General features: G+C 47.7%; 1 protein-coding gene across 2 annotated transcripts; it reads right to left on the reverse strand.

The window, feature by feature from the left end:
- Window positions 1-926: 926 nt before the first annotated feature.
- Window positions 927-17,797, reverse strand: TFAP2A (transcription factor AP-2 alpha). 2 transcript variants are annotated; one of them, XM_054591943.1, is made up of 7 exons: window positions 17,673-17,797; window positions 12,674-13,108; window positions 9,575-9,626; window positions 7,347-7,578; window positions 5,344-5,462; window positions 3,288-3,429; window positions 927-1,594 (listed from the first exon to the last, which is right to left on the reverse strand). In XM_054591943.1, exons 1-7 carry the CDS (start codon window positions 17,721-17,723, stop codon window positions 1,306-1,308), a joined length of 1,320 nt encoding a protein of 439 aa, XP_054447918.1. In that variant the 5' UTR covers window positions 17,724-17,797; the 3' UTR covers window positions 927-1,305. The 2 variants fall into 2 exon arrangements, with proteins under 2 accessions (XP_054447918.1, XP_054447919.1); XM_054591944.1 differs by lacking the exon at window positions 17,673-17,797 and adding an exon at window positions 14,288-14,372.
- Window positions 17,798-21,990: the final 4,193 nt, after the last annotated feature.

Genomic DNA, 21,990 nt, shown 5'->3' on the forward strand with positions numbered 1-21,990 from the left:
CAACCAGAACTGCTTCCAAAATGGCCAGTGAAAATACAGAATACCAGGTGGTCCCAAATGTTTGAAGTTCTTTGAACAAAAAGAGAAAGAGGAAAAAATCCCTAACCCTTGGTTTAAAGACAATACTCATTTATTGCTCAAATAATGCTTTTAAGGGAGGAGAGTGGAATAAAATTAACTTTTCCCCCTCCTCACAATACATTAAAGGGTTATGAAACCACTCAAGTTTAAAAATCTTTCCAGGGTCCAATATCAATTTTTCCTTCAGTTCAATGAAAAGCTAAATGTAATTCTAATTGTATATAAAATTTTATTTTGCTTATTTTTTATTTGTTCAGCTGTTTCATTGTCATCTTTAACATGCTAAATTCATGAATCCCAGAGGAAAAAAAGAATCCCCCAAACCTTGAATTTCTAAATAAGTACCATGAACCACATGAAGAACTAATGGGGAAGATTCAAAACCCACTAAACAAGAGGTAAACAAGATCACCAGATAAATAAAAAAAAAAAAAAGGCTTAAAACAGACTCACCATATTTACACTTCCCATTAAATTACACATAAATAAATATATACAGAGACATGAACACTGATTCCCTTATATAACTGAATCGTGTTGCCAGAGAAAGTTCAAGTTGGTTGCTTTACCTTGAAGAGGAAAAACTTCTACAACTGAGACATGACATGGAACTTCGTATTTGTGTTCAAGTTTATTCACAATACTGATAAAAGTGTCATTATCCTTTTGCCTTTTTTTTAAGTATGGCTACAATCTGAACTGAAGTATGTAAGGGAAGGTGGTGATTCAGTCCCATGAAGCTCATAATTTTTTTTTTAATTTTTACTTTCTTTTTTTAGAAAAAAAGTTTTAATTTTTTTTTGTTGCCGTTGATTTGTGGGTTGTTTTTTTTTTTTGTTTTTTTTTTAAATTTTTTATTTTAAAAAAAGGTTCACAAATCCAGACAGAACTTTTCTTTGCTGGCTTTACGGCCAGCCTGTTCTGTTCTCTTGGGCTCCACAGGAGGGCAAAGGGGAGTTGGTTCTGATGGGGGAAGTTGAGGCAGGGGTCTCAGTCAGCAGAGGCTGCCCCACTGACAGTGGAGAGCAGTCCCCAGACTCCCAGACTGGAGGACTGAAGGCGGCAGCGGCGGCGGCGGCGGCGGCAGCAGCAGCAATGGAGGGTTGCTGATCCCGGAGCTGTCACCTGCCCGTGGTGGTTGGTCGGGGGAAGGCTGAGTGGGTGAGCGCTTGGGGGATAAGAGGACTGGTGAGGCAAGGGAGGGGGCAGGGCGGGCGGAGCGCCTCACTTTCTGTGTTTCTCCTCTTTGTCACTGCTTTTGGCGCTGTTGTCCGTGTGGCTGTTAGGGTTGTTGCTGAGGTACATTTTGTCCATGGCCTTGAGGGCCTCGGTGAGATAGTTCTGCAGGGCCGTGACCGCTGCGCACACAGCCGGGCTGCCGAAGCCGTGGGAGATGAGGTTGAAATGGGTCAAGCAGCTCTGGATGCCGGGCTCCAGGATGGGATTGGGCCGGGAGTTCCCCAGGGGAGATCGGTCCTGAGCCAGTAGGTCGGTGAACTCTTTGCATATCTGTCTGCAGCACAAGTAAAGGAGAGAGAAAGAGGGAGACTTGAGACTCCCCAGCGGCACCCCCACCAGCAGCAAAGAGAACCTTTCTCCCTGCAGTTACTTCTGCCGGGATCCAGCAGACACTGACCTGGCAACACCCAAGGCCCCAGCCCCAGAGACAGCCTTGCAGTGGCCACAGGCTGGAAAGTCCAGCAGTGTCAGCTAAAACACTTCTCCTTCCTTAAATATTTCAAATTAGTGTTTCTCTCCCTCCTCCTCCTATCAGCTACACCATACATCTAACCCCCTCCTCTACTGGCTCACACCAAACATTATAGACACCAGAAAATATTTCAGACATGAGAAGAGCAACAAAGGAGAGTAAGAGGGACAAGAAGTCAAACACAAGCCCCTTTTCAACAGCCAACAGCAAGCAGCCAGCAACTGCTTAGCCCTTCTTCCCTGATCTTCTAGAGGGACCTCAGCAGCAGTCTGTGGGGTGAAGACTCCACTCACTCACCTTCAAATCAGTTGCATGTGAACAGAAGGGCAAAACTTTTCTTGGGATTATATTGCCTTTTTAAAAAAGGCATGAAAAACCTGTTTCTTGGGCATAATTCAGAATGGTTTTGGGAAAAAGACACAAACATTTCAATTTCCCATTCCACATCTTGTCTTACACATCAAAATAAAATAAAATAAAACTCTCTAGGGAAATTGTGAATATGGTCGTGCTTACAAAGCTAAGGGAAGAAAAAAAGTTGAAATAGTCATATGAGGCTGGCACACTGGGAGCTTTGCGTCTGAATCTGGAAAATAAGGACTAGCTGGGGCCTTGTGGATTGGGGGGCAGGGGGAGAGAGGGGAGCATGGGTGTAAGGAGAAGGGAGAATGGGGAACACTGGCAGACTGCCTTCACCAAAGCCAGCAGATGTCCCCAGGCGAGAAACTATCCCGCCTGAGGCCTCAGCCTCTGCCCTCTGGTTCTATGCCCTCCTGTGACATGGACTTTGATAATTAAGGGCTTCCAAACAAGCCTTTTAATTTCCAGAAAACATATCAGGACAGTCATTTTCTTTTCACACACCACCTGGAGACTATTCAGCACAGGCACCCATGGGAATATAACTTAGGGCATTTTTGAAACCTATTTGACATCTCACCTGTGGGCTAAAACTTGTGGGGAATGTATGCGTGTGTGTCTGTATGTTTGTGTGTGGCACTTTCCAGGAGGGAGGAGAAAGGAAGGCAAGAAATGGGATAAGGGATTAGGGTTGAAACTAGGACAGCTTCTGGCTTGCATATTTTGTAGGCCACTACTTAATCCTTGCCCTGGGAGAACATTGATAGAAGACAAAAACTGATAGGCAAGCTTGTTACTCCTTTAAGGACTTGATTCTGGTGTTTCTGAAACAATGTAGTCACAAATCCACACTGAGCTTCTATCAAACCCCTACTATCCTCTACCCCCACGCATTAATTTTTTTTTTTTTTAAATGGGAAGGTGAGGCAGGAGAGAGGAAAAAACTAGAAATATATGAACACTCCTACTTGTAGCTCCCCTCTAAAACAGACATGGTTTATCAGATTGTGTTGCAATTTCAATATTTACAACAAACTGATTAACACAAAAAGAAAAGTGAGAGCAAAAAACCATTTTGATTTTTGTTTCTCTTAACAATGAGACAATAGAGACCCCAAAGAGGTAAACGCCTTACTTTGTAGCCAGAAGCATGTTTTTTCTTGTCACTTGCTCATTGGGATCGGAATGTTGTCGGTTGAGAAATTCAGCTACTGCTTTGGCAGGAAATTCGGTTTCACACACGTACCCAAAGTCCCTGGCTAGGTGGACGGCTTCTCCTGGCAAGAGGTGAGAGGAGGGAGGCGAATGCAAGAGAATGCAGAGTTGGGATCAAAACTTCCTCCCAACTCCTTTTCTTTTCTAAACCGGATGTTGAAGGAAACACAAAAATACTTGTTTTCTCATTTCAGGCATTTTATTTCCTTCTTTGTAGGATCTAGTGGATGTAGTTACCAGAAAAAATGGCCACTTACCCTAGAAGGCTGAGTGATTTGAAAATGTAAATCCCATCCACTACCCTCCAGTCTCATCCCCCACCCTGGTAACATTTTCCCAACTTCTGTTTTAAAAATGTTTCTTGCATTCCAACTTCACACCTATCAACACATTCATAAATGATATTCATAATTACTCTTTGAGCTTTTCTGTAAGGTAACAACTTAGAGTTTACATTTTAACTTGATCGCATATAATTATCTGTTCATCCAAACCGATTAACCAAGAGGATTTGAGGGTCACTCCACTGAGTCTGTCTGTGTTGTTGATTTTCAAATCTTTGGTTTTAATTTCCTGAACCAGTTGGTTTTTACTGCAGGGCTTCCTGCCATTAGCTCCAGCTCCGGAAGAACGCATGCGCCAATTAGAGCATCAAAGCCGTCTCCGCAGAGCTTGTTTCCATAAAATGGAGCGGATCACAAACAATAACAGTTCTCCAGAAACTGCCTCCCTACTACAGGACTCAATCCCCAAATCCATACACACTCACACTACACCTGAAGCCAATACTACCATTTTCTTTGGGTATGGTTCCTTTGGAGTATGGACAGAGGGTTCTCTATGTACTGGTATTATTTTTAATATAATGAATATAATGCTACTGTAGACAGTAGGCACTGAACAATTGCTTATTATTTAACAGTTATATTATTGTCATCTTTGACACCATTAACAAATGGTTCGTAGGAGTCCTCAAATTTATGGTTTTAAACATTTTTAGTTATTTACAAAGGCAGAAGTTGAATTTAACTGTATTTTATCTCCTCATATAAAAAAGACAAAATGCCTTTTTTAAGCATGATGGTAGTTTTGAACACTGATCATTTAAATGCCTTTTTTTCCTATATCCATAAGGTATTTCCAAGAGAACACAAAGGGAGATGCAAGACAGCTATACATTTATTTAAACACATTCAAACTTAAGCCAATTTAGTATCAGGAAAACTTAACAGACATCTAGAGGAAGCAGGAGTGTGAGAAGATTCTGGTGACAGTACATCTAGAACAGGGAGTAAGGACAGGGTTGACTTTTGTTCTGAGAGGTTTGGAAGCATGTATGTGTGCATTGTGTGTGTGCATGCATGTGTGTGTTTGTGCATGTATGTTTAAAACTGCCAGGAAAAACTTTTTGCAATGCTTATATTTCTCTTTTCTTTTCCAAAAAATTCAAAGTCTAAAATCACTCACTTTTCTTCCCTTCCAGTAAAGAAGCACAATTAAAGGACAGATAAGGAAGCATATGTTTGGAAAACAAAAACTCAAAGGGCATATAACCCTGAGCTTTAAGGACGGTCTTAAATCAGGATGCAGGTCAAAGATTCCGAAATTAATTCAGGAAGTAATGGTCACGCATTTCTCAAATGCAGATGTCAGAATACCTTAAGTGATTTACTGCTGAGCTCTATAAAGGAGACAGGAACTTGGAGAATATGCAGTTCTTAAATTTTCACATTGTTTAGGTCAGAATTGGGCTAAGGAGGTCTAATTTTGTGGCAGAGGGGAAGAGGAAAGGAGGATAGGAATAAATGCAAGTACTTTTTTGACATGCAAGAATTCCGCTCACTTCCTGCTTTATTCTCTGGAAAAACATGAAACTGCCCAATTGACACAAAGTACAACCAAACATCTGGTTACTAAGTATTATCCATTTTCCCAGAAAAAAAGTTCACTTCTTGTTAGCAAGTAGACTCGCTTACCCTCCACTAGTGATGTGAGCAGGGTGACATTGGCAGCTTTACGTCTCCCTGCTGGCAGATTTAATCCTATTTTGTCCAGTTTTTCTCTTAAAGATCTTCCTCCATTTTTAGACTTCGCCCTGTTTCACAAATATAGGCGAGAAAGGGATTTAGAAAACATTGGGTTGCTCTGCATCACAGTACATTCTGACAAGTTCCTAAATGTGCTTTTAAAAATTAAGAATCATGGTCCAGAGACATTTAAGGGAGTGAAATCGCGGAAGGAATGGTACAGAAAGATCATAAGAGGTAAGTGCTTATTAAACTGTAAAGCACCTCTGTGTTCAGTTATTATTGCAACTATTGTGGCAGGTTGGAAAGTTTTGATTCCCAACTCTCTGAAGAACCACAAACAAAAAGAGCTCTCTCCTCTAGGGTTTGAAGTATTTTTTTAGTTCAACTGATTACTGTATATTTTCCCTCTTGTTACAATCACATAAATCCCAATGGGTCCTTTAAATTGTCTTTGTAAGATCTGGTGTTAGGTTGTTCAGAGTAACCAAAGTTATCATCACTCTCACGTTTCTTGCTCTGGCTATAGCCCCAATGGGAAATTCATTTCACCAACTGTTTACATCCCATGTCACCAGCCTAACTGGAAATGTCAAAAGCTCATATCAGCCTTTAAAAATTTCACTGATTTCAGAGACAATAGAGGCAGTTCTAAATAGATGTCTAAATAGACTCCCGTAATCAGAAAGTGGTTAAGATAAATTGTTTAAATAAAACAGCAAATTAATTAATTTCAGATTTTATTCCCTACTCAAGTGCTCTTTAATTGTGTGGATTAGATTATACTCCCCTAGGTAAACAGTCTCCAATATTGGGGGTGGGGGAAGGGAAGGAAAAGGCAGAGGGTGGATTCAGATCTGCGACAGTGAAAGAGTACAGAGGGACAGCAAAGTGACTGTGAAGGAAGGAGATTGAAAAAGCTGATGTTAAAACCTGCCAAAAAGTTTTTATAGGCTTTTTATGCGATATACCCATTAGAGCACAACAAAAAGTCTCATATATAGGTAAATAAGTAAATAACAAAAGAATAAAGTTTTGGTCTACTTAAATTTTTTTTAAAAGAAGAAGAAAGAAAATATCTGGGAAAGTTCAACACAAGACCCACCACTCATAACACTGTGTGGAATCCTGGGAGGAAGAAGCCCACAAACAGGAGGGGGAAACCTGCCCTGAGGGAAGATGATTCACCTCGCTGATCCTTATAAAATCTTATCTACGAAATAAATCATTCTGACCTCGTGGAGGTGATATCAGAATCCCTGGCCACACATGCAACACGCATTCGTCGATATACTACGCGTAATGCACTTAAAAGTGCCTTGCCTGTTGTCTGGCACACATCGGGGCCCCCTTACATCGCAGTCATTTATGTGACTGCCTTGGGCACGGGGAGTCCCCGTCTGGCCGAGGTGGCAACGACTGGCGGGCGCAGCATGCAGACTCAAGAGAAAGCCACTGTCTTCTACTTAAAACCCTATTCAAGAAACTGCGGGTAACCGTCAGAGACCCTACAATGAGGTAAGGAAAAGTGAAGAACCCAAAAGGAAGTTTTGCAGGGCCGGCAAGGTGTGCGCAAGGAAGTAAAAGGCAGCTGCACGGCGCCCCGCTGCTGCAGCTGCCGGGACTGAGAGCACGGCGATACAAGCTGCGCGTGCGCGCAGGACAGGGAGGGAGGGACCGGGTGGTTCAGTGAGCGCGCTGCCGCTACCTACCCGAGCGCGCGCCAGAACCCCACCCCCATGAGCGGGAAGCCGGCGGAGAGCGCAGGCGCGTGCCGCCTCGCCCCACCTCTAGCTCCCGTCCTCCAAGTTCCACGCCCTCCCCCCCCGCCCCTTTCTTTTCCCGCGAAAGGAGGGCCGTGGCGCGAAGCCCCTACGCGTCGCCGCTCCAGCGCAGGCGCAGTGTTTCCCCCAGCCGCGGGGTGGGGAGGGTAGGGCCGCGCTGGGCCTCACCTCCGCAGCACTCCTCCCAGCAGCGAAGCGTTGAGACACTCGGGCGGTGAGAGGCGCCTCTGTACTTCCGCCACCGTGACCTTGTACTTCGAGGTGGAGCTGAGGAGCGAGAGGCGACCCGGAACTGAACAGAAGACTTCGTTGGGGTTCACGACGCCACCGAAGAGGTTGTCCTTATTAATGGGTATGGCGGAGACGGCGTTGCTGTTGGACTTGGATAGGGACACGGGGCCTGCGGAGACAGACCGGGAGGCCGTGTGTGGGCGTCGAGGATCCCTCCCAAGTCCTACTGGACACGACTCTCTTCCCTGGCCAGGGCAGGCGCCCAGGCTTGCGCTGCAACCCCCACTTTTCCATCCCTGAAAATTCCATGGCTCTTTCCCCATCTCCTACCCTATTCCGTCAAGACTGCTCCTCGGCGCGCCTCACCTCTCGGCCTGGAGTTGTGCCCACCCAAACCCGACAGCCAGGCCTGTGCTTCTGCCTGGACTCTTTCCTTTTAGCCTCAAGGCTACCGTCGAGAGATGGTGGTGAAATTGTGCCTTTTGAGCTCTCAGCATCCGAACAGAGTGGGCCCCAGATAAGGTGCTTGAGCATGGGTTTAGGGTGCAGGGGAGGGGGTTACGTTTGCAAACCAAGAGCAAGCTATGTCTCCTTTGCAGTTTGTGGAGTGAGGGGTTTAGTGTTGGGAAGAAATTGCTTTATAGACCTATAATTAAAATCAGCGCAGATTTAGATGGCAAATCAGCCTGTAAATGAGCATTTTCAGTTAAGGCATCAGCTGGGAAGTGGTGGATTCTGTTGCCACACAACGCACGTGCCCCATCCTTTTGACAAATAGGCCCTTTCCTATGTTTAGTTTTGAGAAAGACTCAAGTTTCGGATAACCATTCCAGGCCCCGTTTTGTACTGGGAGAAAGAAGGATAAAAAGGCCTATCATAGATTACTAGTAATATGTCTTTTTGTTGAGCAAATAGTTAATAGTCCTCAGCTTAAGCGTCTTCAATGGGAAGGGGGGAGGATATATTAGTAGTCAGAAAAATTTCAACTCCAGTAGAAAGTGTACTAATGTTACATTTCTCAACACCACTATAATTCAGATGAATTCACAGCCATTAAGTAAAGTATGCATTTGTATTTTTTAATTCTACGTTGAGACATACATATTAAGTATACCTTCTTATCACCATACTCCTCCCTCTTTAATGGGGATATTCTAGATGTATGGGGAGGTGGGAGCTCTAGGTTTTGGATAGATCACTTGTGACATTAATAGCTCTAGGGAGGCTAATAGAGACAATAGGAGTTAAACGAACTCTTGAGAGATTACTAATAAAAGAGCCAATTATCATGTCGACTTGGAAAGCGCATCTCTTAAGATTTATCCCTTGTACATCTAATTTGATGTGACAAAGACTTCACAAATGTAAAAATGAAACTTTAAACTAGCTAACAATATACTGATTGGGGTTAGAAATGAGAACAGTTTTATATAGCATCATCCTCTGGTGGTGCCTAGAATCCTGAAATGTAACATCGCCACCATAACAACAAAAAAGCTGCTGTGAATATCATTTAATCCAGTAAACTTTATTTCTACACACTAAATACAAGTTATAAATCCATTAACATCACTGGACACTTTTAAACAACTTTTGCTATGAGCAATTATGCTAACAATCCTGACATCTTTAAGACGTTAATTTTAACCGAAAGCCAACATTTTGTTAACCTAATTCACAAACTTAAAAAACCCTTAAGGAGCTAATGAGAAATGAAATTGAAAAATATAGAAGGTTTTTTCCCCTTTGCTGAGGAGTGCTACGTCTTTTTATCACTTGCCCTTATATTAATGTTAAATTATTTGTACTCTTTTAGCATGTTGCACTTAACAGTCATGGCCACTCACACAACGGATTAACTAAACTATTAACATGTTTCAAAATTGAAATGCCACTTCCAAATCAGTTCAACTATTACACATGTATGTGTTTGTCCAGATAGCATTAAATTAAATGGTCAAATCATGAATCAGAACAAAGCTAGCCTGTTGCCATTGCTCACTTACTGAAAGCCAATCATTTAGGCATTGCTATTCTATGCCTATCTATTTGCTAATTCTGAGTATTTAGGAAAATGGTATCTGAAAAAATACAGTTCTGCAAGTTCTTTTAAATAGCACTGTGCCTGTACGGACATGCTTGGAATGCAAAAGGAAATGGCTTACCTTTCTTAATTACAGTTTGATCTGGGATGTTAATACCCGGGTCTTCTACATGCTGCAACAAAAGGATACACATGGATGTAAGTGTATAATCAAAACAAAAGGAAATGAATATTCTGTGCAAGATGGGGGGGGAGGGGAAGGTGTAGAATCGAAATTCCCCCCTTCTAGTGACATATATAAACATCTCATCTTGGCTTATTGGAATTTGGGGCTTTGCAACTCAAGAGGTTTCACTGCACACCCAAGGCCAATTTCTCCTCCCCCAGCAAATAATTCACGTTTGAAAGAGGTGGGGGTGGAGGATAAAACTTTCTTTGGAAATTAAAATCAAGTTTTGGAGCACCTTATCTTTTTCACAATCAGTTCAACCTTTTAAAATGCACCTAGCATTACTTTGGCGCCTCAGCAGCTTTGGACTTTTAGTGATTCCAGTGCTCAGGCAGCAACAGCCAGAAAAACACAATAGAAATGACAGAGGTGGGAGTAACAGGGAAGTGTTGGACAAGCTTTAGGTAGTGTGATGAACAGCAAAGGCATACACACACCTTCACTTATGGAAAAATTAAAATAATTTGTTTAAAAAAAAAGACTAGTGCCTAAATTGGATATCAGATAGGAACATGAATAAAAAAAAAAAACAACCAAGAAAACCCCTTCGAGATTGTTTTTCTGTTGTCCAGCAGATTTGTTGGGGTGGGGTTTTTTCTCTTTTTTCTTTCTTTTTTTTTTTTTCAGATGGATCAGTATATGTGTGTGCCAGAGTCAAAACGTGATTAGAAAGTAAAATGAAATCATGTTTTTTCTAATGCAGAAACTGACAGGCAATATAATGTCTGGCTGTGTTTACAAATTAGCACCAGGGCTGCTGAGATAGAAGATTTCGCAATCGTTACCAAACACAGGCATTACCATTTAAAAAACTATTACTTCCTTCTCTAGTCTTTGTCCAACAATAATACTGATTCAAACATTTTCCATTCTGTCTTGGATTTATGCTCCTGTTAATTGTGCCTGATCGCAATGATTCCGGGTGGATGGTACTAAGTTGCTTTATTACAGGTTTTATTATACTCAATGCTCTCATTTGTAACTTGCCTAAAGTGCTTCTGGATTTAAGTATAATTAAATTGAGAAATGTTCAGAAATGAGTACTGCTGCAGTTCTTGTGTTTTAACTATATGGGGAAATATGATCCTTTTATGCATGCACCCTAAACTCATAAAGTAAATGTAGTGTGGCATAATACTTTTATTTGTGTTATTTCTAGACCTTGTCCATACAGGGAAGACTGTTAAGTTTAAAACCCCACTGAGATATTAATGATTAAATAATTTTCACCACCAATTTGATTTTCTTAAATATTTAGTAGTCATTCTTATTAAAGGTTAACTGTTGTAGCAATGGGAAAATTGAAAACAACCCTTTTCCTGACCCAAATTCCTTTGAAAGAATTTTTTTTAAAGGTGGGGGAGGGAGAGGGAGAGCAGCAACTGGGTTTCCTTGTTTTTATTTAATCTTTTGGTTAATTTCTTCCACTGGCCAATTTCACCATAAAGAGTGACTAGACAGGTGTTAAGAATTCATAAGAGCCACTTCGGAATTTTTGCAAAGTAGAGAATTCTAATTCACAGTAATCCCAAAAGCTTGCAACGTTATCTTGCAATTCAATATTCCCAAAGACATGGCTAGGAAAAGGATTCAGAGAATCTTTGGGAAGAACTAAAATGATCACAACTTCTAGGTTTGTTTTTTAATTGCTCTTTCCCCAACTATTGCTCCTCTTATTTTCCTTCCCAAGAAATGCACTGTTTAGTATTAGTTTCTAAAAACATGTTTGAACACCCCCCCCCCCACACACACACCCACACTGCTTACTAAACCCCACATTGGGTCAAGTTCCTATTTTCCATGCAAGGCTGCTAGACATAACCAACAAATTTCAGTGATTAACTGAGCTAAATGAGAGATGTAATAAATTTTCTATTTTCCTATGTGACTTAAATAAAGTTTTAAATTCACCAAGCAAGCAGGTAAGTTCATCTGACCATTTTCTTTGCAATCTAATGCAGTAATCATTAAACTGTCAACGGACATATTGCTGCAATATTTGATGCAGTAATTTGAAATAGCATTTTAGCAAAAATCACATCCAGATACATTTCCTCTCCAAAGAAAAGCAGCATTAACAGAGCCTTTACAGCTTTAATAAAATTATTGGCTTGTTCTAATTCCATTTCAGGAAGGTTGTGAGGAAACCATAAATATGCAGAATTGAAGCAGAGATGGTGGTTTGAATTTAATTTCAGAAAGTATTTTCAAATTATCAATAGCTGGTTTACATTGTAAATAGTAAATGTGCTAATACCATGCTTATTAAGAGATCATTTTAAACCACATTTATTGATAACTGAATTCAAACTCAAGTAATGTTGCCCAATAGTCTCTAAACATTCCATGTAATATGGGGTGTAGCAGGTTCTGATAGGCGTTGGGAACTTAGCTAATGATTTATGAGGTCAGCACTTAGCACCCCTAGGAAGAAGGCTGCATTTTAATGTCCCTCTGCTCAGATTTGCTATTTATTCTTTAATCAGGGTAGGGGATACCCCTAACTAAATCTGGTAAAAATAATTTTTTAGTATGTCTTTTACACTCTTTTAAATTGCCAGGGCATTTAATAAGCCCTTTCGGTTGAATTTAACATCTTTTCCTGAACAGGGAGAAATCCCCATGCCAGACTCAGCGATGGAATTAGATCCTCTCCCAGTCGAAACAGTTTACAGTCTCGGAGAGGGGAAGATATTGTGACATTTGCCTGATTTATTTGAGTTGGTGGAAATGGTAATGCGGGCATTGTTTGAAGTAGTTCCAGGAACCATTGTTCTAGGGGCAGAACTCTCAACTTCTTTTTATTTATTTTTTAATTCGGTTCTCTATGTGGGTCCTTAAAACACCGGCCTCCCCTCCCAATGAAATTTCGAAAAAGTAACCACCACTGAGGAAAACCCGGGCCCACCGGCTGCGCGTCCCCGGCATCTTCTCTGGGAGTGGGTGAGTAGGCGCCGCACTGCCTCTCGCGCCATCCGCGCGGCCTCTTACCGGGACGTCCTCGATGGCGTGAGGTAAGGAGTGGATCGGAAGGTCTCCGAGTCCCGAGCCAAGCCCGTGTGGGCCGTGCAGAAGGTCCTCGTGCCGGCGGTAGTCCCTGCGAGGATCCAGGCCCGGCAGCTGGTGGGGCAGCCCCCGGTGCGTGTGCAGGAGCCCAGACTCCTGGCTCTGCCTCTGGCCGGGCCAGCCCGGGTGCTGCGGCTGCGGCTGGGCGTGCAGGGGGTTCAGGCTGTAGGGGTCGTTGACGTGGGAGTAAGGATCTTGCGACTGGGGGTAGATAGGCTGGTAGGGAGGGGGGAAGTAGGGGGGCTGGAAGTCGGCATTGGGGGTGTGGGACAGCGGCGGGGCGCTCGTGTAGGGAGATTGACCTACAGTGCCCAGCTGGGGCAACCGTGCCGTCCCGTTGCTGGTGCCGTCGTGACGGTCCTGGAAAAGAGCGAGAGGAAGGGGAACGAACAAGGAATCAGGCGTCGAGTTACAGCTGTCCACACTAAATCCACTCCGCGAGGCTGCGTGGGAAACCGCCCCTTCCCGTCGGCAGGCCGCAGAGAGAAATGAGCTCCAAGTTGTTGGTTTCGGAAAATACCCCAGAAGTAAACCGAGCCCTTCAAAAACGCAAGGAATTAGTGTGCAAATGCGTGGGTATCAGAGACTTTCCTTAGCCGGTTCTTTCAAAAGTGGGGGAGGAAAAGGACCTCCCAGAATAGAGCCCGTTAAGCTGCAGTGTGAAATCTCCCTTAAGCAAAATTAAAATTCCTACTAAATATTAAACAGTAGAAGCGGCCTTTTCTTTTCCTCCCGTATTTGAACCTGCCTGCCACTGCGTTATTGTTTACTCTGTTCCATTTATTTGGAAGGGGAAATCACACACGTTCAAAGATTACTGCCTTTTCATGACTATTTAAATAGAAACATTTCGTAGGACTACAACGAAAGCACACGTTTAAATTACCAGTTTAAAGAAGGTTTTAACTGCAGTGGGTGCGGGGTGGGGGGGGAGGTCCTGTATTTTCTGCTCCCTCAGTTAGGAGCCCTTTTCGCCACGGGGTCGATTTATGATATGGATGGGGAGAAGGGGACGTCAAGTCAAGGTTTAAAATAGAAAGATTCCGCCTAATTGGGTTTAAAAGAGAGAGGGGCACCCAGGGCGGAGACCCCCGCCCCTTTCACCCCAGCCCCAAAGGGCAGAAGAAACGCCAGACTTTCTGTTCCTCTATTGAAATTCGCTTGCAAAACAAGCTAACAGAGTTGATTCCAGGGAATTCGAACCTTCGGAGGTTCAGCCCCGTCCTCTAGGGTAGGGGGCACATTGGGCTGCGCTCTTTTCAGCAAACGGATTTAGCATCAGATGTTGAGCACATCTCGGGAACAAGTGAAGACGCAAGGAAATAAAGATGAACGTGGCGAGAAACACGCCTCGGGAAGTAGCGGCGAGGTAGGTCTGCGCGCTGGGAGATGTCGAGCAGGGAACGAAGGCATTTGAGAATGGAAAAGAGGAAAGAGGAAAATGCAAATAGGGGTGCCCTGATGGAAACCTGGGCGTGAAACCCGAGGTCTCTTAGAATTCCTAAGGAAACAGGAATGGGGGGTGGGGATGGGACTCACCATAGCTGAAAAACTGTGAACTAACATCTGCGAAGAGTCTGGGGTAACGAGTCAGGGTGGAAAAAAAAAAAAAAAAAAACCAAGCAAGCCTGGAGAGACCGGCTGCCCCGCCGCCCGAGTACGCCCCACACAAAAGGCGCCGGGAGCCCCGAGCCACCCTGGACTCCAGTCACCGCGCCGACGCTCCCCCGAGCGCTGTAGCCCCGCTCTGGTCCATCCGAACTTGAACCACCGATTCGAGCGGCGCCTTCAGCTGGTCGAACCCACGATCTCTATCCTGCCGTGCTCGGTTATGAGTCAAAAGTTCCTTAGAAAATGAAAAGCCCCCAAAAAGAAAAAGTGTGTGTGTGTCTGTATGTGTGCGCGCGCGTGTTCCTTAATCCGTGTCTCCCCTCTTTTCTTAGCGGCGGCTTCGCTTGAGCTTCTAATAACCGCGCTGGGCAGCGTTCCTGGAGCCTCCTAATAGCAGATATTCATGACTATTAATATTACACGAATACTTAATAAGGGAAGAATGCCTGGAAATCGAGCGTGAAGCGGAGAGGCAACTCGCGCTGGAGCCGGCTCTCAATGCAGTCCATTGACGGGAGCCTCAGTGTAGCAAATCGGAGGTGGGGAGCGGGAGCGCCAGAGACAAAAAGCGGGCGAGAGAGGGAGCGGGCGAGCGCGCGGGGGGCCGCGGCGCAGCGTCTGGCGAATCACAGGGAAGGGGCAACATTTTAAAAGGTTGCAGGGCAGGCAAAAGTGAAAGAGAAAGAGAGAGAGGGAGACAGAGGGAGAGAGTGCAGAGAGGGAGAATGTGTCTGCGTGCGTGTGTGAGAAAGAAAGTGTGGGCGAGGGAGAGGAGCCCGGAGTGGGAACAGAGGAGGGAGGAAAGGAGGGAGAGCCCATGAAGAGGGAGGAAGGGAGGGAGGGAGGGAGGGAGGGAGGGAGGAGGGGGAGGGGGCTGAGTCCGAGCGCGCGGAGGGGGAGGCCGCGGGGGAGGGGGAAGGGGGAGAGGTAGCGAGTGAGGACAATCGGACCTAAAAGGCTGGGGCAGACCTCGGGATACCGTGGGGGCCGCGAGTCACCGGCAGGAGCTACCGGGGACCGCGTCCGGGCGTTCATCCGGCTCTCGGCACCGGAGGTGCTTCCCTGCCCTCGCCGGCCGCGAGCTCCTCCGCTCCGCAGCCGGGCCTGGGACTCGGGATTCGGCTGCCCGCTGCCTCGCTGCTCCTCCATGGTCCGGCGCCCCGCCCGGGACCGGCCCTCGTCTCGGACCGCGCGCGAGCTTCCCTTGGACACCCGGGGCTGCGCGTTCGGCCGCAGCTGCTGCCCCGCCCTTGGCTCGCCAAGGCAGGGGCTCGGGGAGGGGAGCCGGGTCCCGGGCGCGCAGAGACGCGAGGCGGCCCAGCCCGGGCGCCTCTGGCACGGACTCTGGGCTCAAACCCGTCCGACTGGCTGGGCCGCTCCCGCCCACGCCCCTCCGGATGACACGGCTCGTTCTCTCCCAGCGCGGCAAGGCTGCCGCCGCTGCCAGTCTGCCTGCCGGGTTGTCAGAACAAGCGGCACCTCGCCTTCTGCGTGTCCCTGCAGAGCCCCGACATAATGAGACTGCACGAAGCCGGCTCGGAAACCCGAAATCCCTGCTCCGGCGCTCTCACACAGCAGTCAAAGTTGTCGAAACAACCCTCACTCTATTTTCTTCCCCGTCTTGTTTCTCATTTTTATTCTTTCTCTTTTTTCTCTTTTTGCCTCATTCACTCACACATTCACTCGCACCCCTACAGGGTCCCTCACTGGGGGTGCAAGCGCATTGCCTCCCACCTAGGTCCGATAGGCGCCTAGTGCCGCGCGGAGGTTGGGACTCCGCCGGCCGAGAGCTCAGCGCCCGCCCGGAGCCGGATTCACTCCGCCAAAAAGTGAATGCCTGAGCCTTGGGCATTCTCCCTACGAGACCTAAAGGCTGAGTTTCGCCCCGACTAGCTCCCAAAGGACACCCCCGTCCTGAAAACAAAGCAGCTGGTCTGACGTAGGGTGTCTGCGCCTCTCACCGCGCACGACGTGAGCCCTCAGAGAAGCGCCGGTCCCCGTGGGATGTCACCCCGTTCCTTATGGAGGTGGGGGGAGTGAAAAGAGGGCCCGGGAAAGAAGAAAGATTTAAAATAATCTACAGATAGTAGGGGAAAGCGGGACGGGTGACACAACGTTCTCATAAACCCAGGTTCCGATTTCAAGTCAAGACAAGACTCCTGCCGTTGTGCCCTCACAGACTTCCACGGCTGACATTCCCAGCTCCAAAAGCCAAAAAGGAAGAAAAATGGCAAAAGCTGAACTGCTACCTATTTATTTAGGTAATCTCCGGCAGCGCTCCCCCGCACCGCTCCCCCCTCCTCCCGCCCCGTGACTCATCGACTCATTTCTGCAGGAGATGTAAGGGTGGTAGGAGCAGCGGCCGCCAGGCCCGGCCTCAGCGCCTCCCGCGGGCGAACCGGTGGTGCTGGGGCTTCCCCGGCTGTCCCATGAAACCAAGCTCCCGGGACCATGGGTTTTTTAATGGGCTCCAATGCGGCGCGCTCTATCGGCTCCGCGGGCTCCCTGCACCGGAGGTCTCCGGCAGCCCCGACAGGGTTCCCACGGTCACGCAACCGGGTGTCGGGCAGCTGCAGGGGCAGAAGCGTGAGGAGCCCGGGGCCAGCATGCTCCTTTCCGCGCAGCCCCTCATACCCACGCCAGGGATTCGCCAGCCAAGTAGTTCAGAGAATGAAGCGGCTTAGAACTTCTTGACTAACACAGGACACAGAGTGTACCTGGAGCGGGCCCAGCAGCAGTTTGGGAGATGAGTGCGCACAAAATTGAACCCGCTAAAAGGGAGATGCAACCCAGCTTAGAGCGTAGTATACGGGGCCCCTTCTCCAAATAAAAATGATCCTTTTTTTTTTTTTTAAAGGTTGAGGGAAGAATTAAGTAAGGAACATTAAGGATCCGAAAGGAAGTTAAAGAAGGAAAGGGCTTTTTCTCTGTCATTTCTTTTCCTGGTGACTTGGGCCCCCAGAATTTCTCAGGAGAGACACGCAGAGTGCACAGGCACGTGCCCAGTTGCCAGCAATTGCTTCAAAAACCCATGCTCTTATCTTGTGTCTGCTGTTAAGCAAAGACAATACTGGTCAGAAAAAGTGGGAAAGTGGGACACAGGCTTCGAAGAGGGGAAATGAAAAGGGGAGCGTCCACATCCTCCCTCTCCAGCTCTCCCCTGCGTTCTTCGGGCAAATCGGAGAGGCGGGCGCTGCGCGGGGTAAAGTTTGTCCCACCGGCATTTCTCAGCTGGCTGCCAGAAGAGGAGGTGCGGGAGGGTAGAGCTCGGAGCCTGAGGCCGCAAGGATAACTGAGCCAGCGCCGCGCTTACCTCGCAGTCCTCGTACTTGATATTATCCGTCAGTTTCCAAAGCATTTTCATGGATCGGCGTGAACGGATATGCCCCCTCTCTGCCTCGGCACCCAAGTGCAGCTACTCTCTGGGTAAGCGAAAAGTGCCGGCTTCGACGGTGATCGGAGGAGGAGGGAGAGGAGGAGGAGGGAGAGGAGGAGGAGGGAGAGGAGGAGGAGGAGGAGGGCAGAAAGGAGGAGGAGGAGGAGGGTGAGGAGGAGGAGGAGAGAAGGGAAAGAGCTCCCGTGTGCGCTCGGAGATCTCCCTCTAATGGTAGAAACTTTTCCCTTTTCCAGCTCTTTACCAACGGCCTAATCGCCTCATTAGCATATCAACAATAGTCCAATTGCTCGCCAGCACTACAATCTGCCGCCGGCCGCTCAGACCCAGGTATAAAGGCCTCTCGGAGCCGCGTAGTTGCTCCTAGAGCGCACGCCTGCCAGTGAGCTAGTGAAATCTCCCTTGAGCCCTTCCACACGGCCCAGCACCCCCCACCCCATTCCTCCCCACTGCTCTTCCTCTCCTTCCCCTCCTTGAGTGAGGTGTCCCGCGCAAAGGCCTGGTACCGCGCAGAAGCCGAGAGGCCGAGCCCTAGGCCAGATCCTCAGCACCTTTCTCCACCCCTGCTGCCAAAAACGGCGCTGTCCTTTCGGGCCCCGTCCAATTTTATTAGAAATTATTATCCCTTTCGCAATTAAATGTAACCACCAAACCAAGACTGGCTAAGTCGCTCCAGGATTTTTGCCCAACAAGAGATAAGCTTCTTCTCTGGGCAGCCACCACCTCGGGCCTCAGAGCTTTGGGAGTTTTATTGGCTTTGCTCTTTACCCCCAGGTTGCAGATTTTGCTAAACGGCCCCAGTCGCTCGGCTGGGGGTTGCGATCCTTTAATTGCTGCGTGTAAAATAAAAATTGTACCCTGAAGAGGTTGCTTGACAGCTCGAGGAGTTAAATGATTTTCCTCTCGTTTGTATGAAGCTAGAACCGAGTGATAACTCAACGTGGCGTTTGGGCTAAGGGTTTCCTAGGTGGAATGCGGACAAGGATATAGAATTCCTATAGAGACACTCGCTTCCGGAGTTGAGCCGAAATACTGACATGTGTGCACTGTGTCATGCATGCATCAAAATAAATCGCTGGGAACCAACTCTTCGCTGTGCTAATCTGCTCCAGTTTTCCCAAGATCCCCCTTTTTAATTAAAGCAGGGAGAGTTCCTTCATGATTTGGTGATGTTACTAACGCGGGCGTACTCGCGACGCAGTGCCGGGCTGACGCGGAACCCAGACACAGGGCAGAGACAGAGACAGACCTCGTTCAGGTTTCCTAGTATAACATCTCCCACTCTACACAGGGGCCTGCTCGCTTTATATTCTTTCTTCTGTTTTAGCAAAATTTTTAAGGAAGAAAGAGAAAACAAAGACGTAATATTCAAAATACAGAGGAGTTAATTTCTCTGGCTGAGCTTCCTTATTTGTCCTCCACAGAAAAAGTTTCTTTCATCTATTTGAATACTGAAAACTCCCCAACAACAGTAAGTCTCGCTTCACAGTGCTCGACTAAAGACTTTTGATTCCCTCTAGGCCTGTTTCTTGAAAATCTCCAAGCCTCCCAGATTTCCAGTGTCCCTGAGGTGGGGCATGGGTTATTGAAAATCGGAGCGTTCTTAACAGGTGGAAAGAAGGCAAGAGGAGAGAGGACTTCTCCCCACAAGCCTGTGGAAGGGCAATTCTGCCTTCAGAGGATCGCAGCAAATTTCCCTTGCCAGGGATAGTAGGCCAAGAGGACCCACAAAAAGTTAGAAAGAAGACTAGAACTAAAAGAAGGATTTAGAGCCAGAGGGACTCCACTCCCAACTCCCCCCCCCCCCCCCCGCCCGCCACACCCTGGGCTCTTCTTTTCACTCGTTTATCAACCCGCACCCCCCCTCCCCGCCAGAAAACTACCATAGTCCTTTGGTTGATTGCAGCTTGAGGCTTCGCACCGCACTCCACCCAGGAAAGGATCACCTCTAGTGCTAGCACTACTCACTCTGTGGGGATGCCCCGGGAGCCCACCGCCCAGCCTGCTTGAAGTAGGGATAGGGGCCGCTGGGAGGACTGACACCTTTCCAGAGGCGACCGCAGAAGCAGAGCGTGATCTGCAGGCCAAACCCCAGGCCTGGGAGCATGGATTTTCCACCCTCAGACGTCGCCACAGCGTGCTTAAGGGAACTCTTTCAAGTTTCGCTTTCTTTCTTTCAGTTTGCGAGCTGGGGGAGGCATTGGCTCTTCATCTTCTCCACTCCCTCTCCCCCTTGCTGCCCCGCACCCCGCAGATCTCTAGCTTCTCACCCGCCCGGGCTGCTAAACTGTTGTTGTATTCCTGCCGAGGGCGCCTTTGAGGTGCAGATTGGGGCCTGCGGGCTCTGCGCGGCCGCCTGTGTTTTGGGCACTGAAGAAAGGCTCAGGCAAACACCTGGGTCGACCCTGGAGCCAGCCGAGCTGCGTTAGTGTGAGCGTCATTACCACGACAAGTCGCTTGATTGCATGTCAATGCTTAGGCCTTGCCGGAACCCCAGGACAGCAGCGCCAGGCCTGGGGTTAGGGGTGGAAGTGGGGGTCCAGGCCAAATTTGGGGGCGTGGAAAGGGCGCTGGGCTAAGAGCAAGTGTCTTTGTGAAGAAAGAGATATTGAGAGAAACAAAGAGACAGTGAGAGGCCAGAAAGACTCTATTTTCTCTGGTTGTCACCACACAGTAGGGACCCAGGAGCCCCACAAGCCAACCCCAGAGCATCCCGTCCCTCCCGGCCCCAAATCCTCAGCGTCCTAATTGAGATTCAGGATTTCGGTCACTTGCCAAACCATAAGCCCTCAGGAGCCAGGCCCAGGGTTTACTCCTTTCCCCTTCAGGCTGCAACCTCACTGCTTCAGAGCCTTAGTTGGGCCCACTGAAGGCCCAGGTCCAGGCCCAGCCTGCGCTCCCAGCACCTTCTTACCACCGAGGAATTCTGCAACAAAGTTCTTTCCGCTTGAGGAGGAAACTCAAAAACCTCTGCCTAACCTTCACCCTCCAAGGAAGAGAATGAAAAAGGGCTCTGAGGCCCACCAGGGCAAGGGAAAGAAAGGTGCGCATTCCCAGGATTTGTATTTGGTGTCAGATTTGTACCCCTAAACCACAAAGTTAGTGTAACTTTGAGGATGAAATTTTATTTAGTGAGATTTACCTGGGGGTGGGGCGGTATAAAAGAACACACAGTTGATTTTAAAAATATATAAGTACAAGGAAAGAAATGAGTATTGCAAGATGACTTCCTTTCCCCAACTCCAGGGAATGTAGTGAAGACGGGACTTCTCTGAACTTTACTTTTAATGGCCCAAATCTGAAAAGAAAAAAAAAGCGAAAGAAAGAATTCGCCCTAGAAGGAGCAGGGCCTCAACTTTTCTTTGGGAAGATCCAGGCTTTTGGTTCGAATCGCCCAGCAGACTTCTAGGTACATGGAACCTCGCCCTAACCAGACCTTGCATTGCCGGGCGGAAAAAAGGGCCCTGGGGTTCCCATTATGAAATCGGCAACAGGAGAGAGGCTGCTACCCTCACCAATCTGACCAGAGCCATCCAGGTTCCCATAAGGTAAATGTCTGTTAGAAGGACAGCGCTGGACTAATGCTCCCGTTGTCGGGGTTGGGGTCCATGACTCAGAAAGGACAGAATCCGGAGCTTAGTTAGCCTTGTGGTGCCCGCGGCCTAGCAGGGCCAAGTCTGGCTGGCGTTGATTTCAGGAAATTTTAGACCTGCTGCTTCATTCTCCTCCCCCCCCCCGCCCCCACACATCCAGTCACCACTCAGTAGCCCAAGCGGCGAAAACTGGCTTCAAAAAGCGGACTGAGAAGCTAAACTTTGCAAACTCAACGTTAAGTATTTCCCAAAATGAGCATGCTCGCAGCGCGACCTTCCATTTGAACTCCTTCCCATTCTCCACAACCCCTCTGTCCCCCAAACTTGGAGACACAAAGAGAGACAGGTGCACTAGAACCCCACCTCACGCGCAGCCCTTGGGTCTGGGGAAAAATCGAAGGCGTAACCAGCAGGGAACCCTCTTCAAGGCGCACCGCAGCCCACGCCCTGCGCCCACCCCCCTCCTGAATTAGTCATCCACCCCTGTTTCTACTTGGGGTGGGGGTGGGGGACAGCTGTAGCGCAAACCATAAGTCACCCCCCGGGGCCACCTGTGGAGCGTACGCCGGAGTTTCCCCAGCGCCCAGCCAGCGAGCAACGCGTGTTGCCCCCAGAGCCGCGGCCGCCGCCCTCGCGCGTTTTTC

Source organism: Pteronotus mesoamericanus, unplaced genomic scaffold (genome assembly GCF_021234165.1).
Source record: "Pteronotus mesoamericanus isolate MK-2021 breed Mesoamerican mustached bat unplaced genomic scaffold, CSHL_Meso_final scaffold_31, whole genome shotgun sequence".
Lineage (NCBI taxonomy): Eukaryota > Metazoa > Chordata > Mammalia > Chiroptera > Mormoopidae > Pteronotus > Pteronotus mesoamericanus.

Bases quoted from the DNA above. Each gene is read 5' to 3' on its own strand.
- TFAP2A (XM_054591943.1), bottom strand. From the start codon at position 17,723: ATGAAAATGCTTTGGAAACTGACGGATAATATCAAGTACGAGGACTGC. The intron at 7,579-9,574 runs GTAAGCCATTTC...CTGTCTCCGCAG, and splicing joins TCAAACTGTAATTAAGAAAG to GCCCCGTGTCCCTATCCAAG. The intron at 3,430-5,343 runs GTAAGCGAGTCT...ACCTCTTGCCAG, and splicing joins GCTCACATCACTAGTGGAGG to GAGAAGCCGTCCACCTAGCC.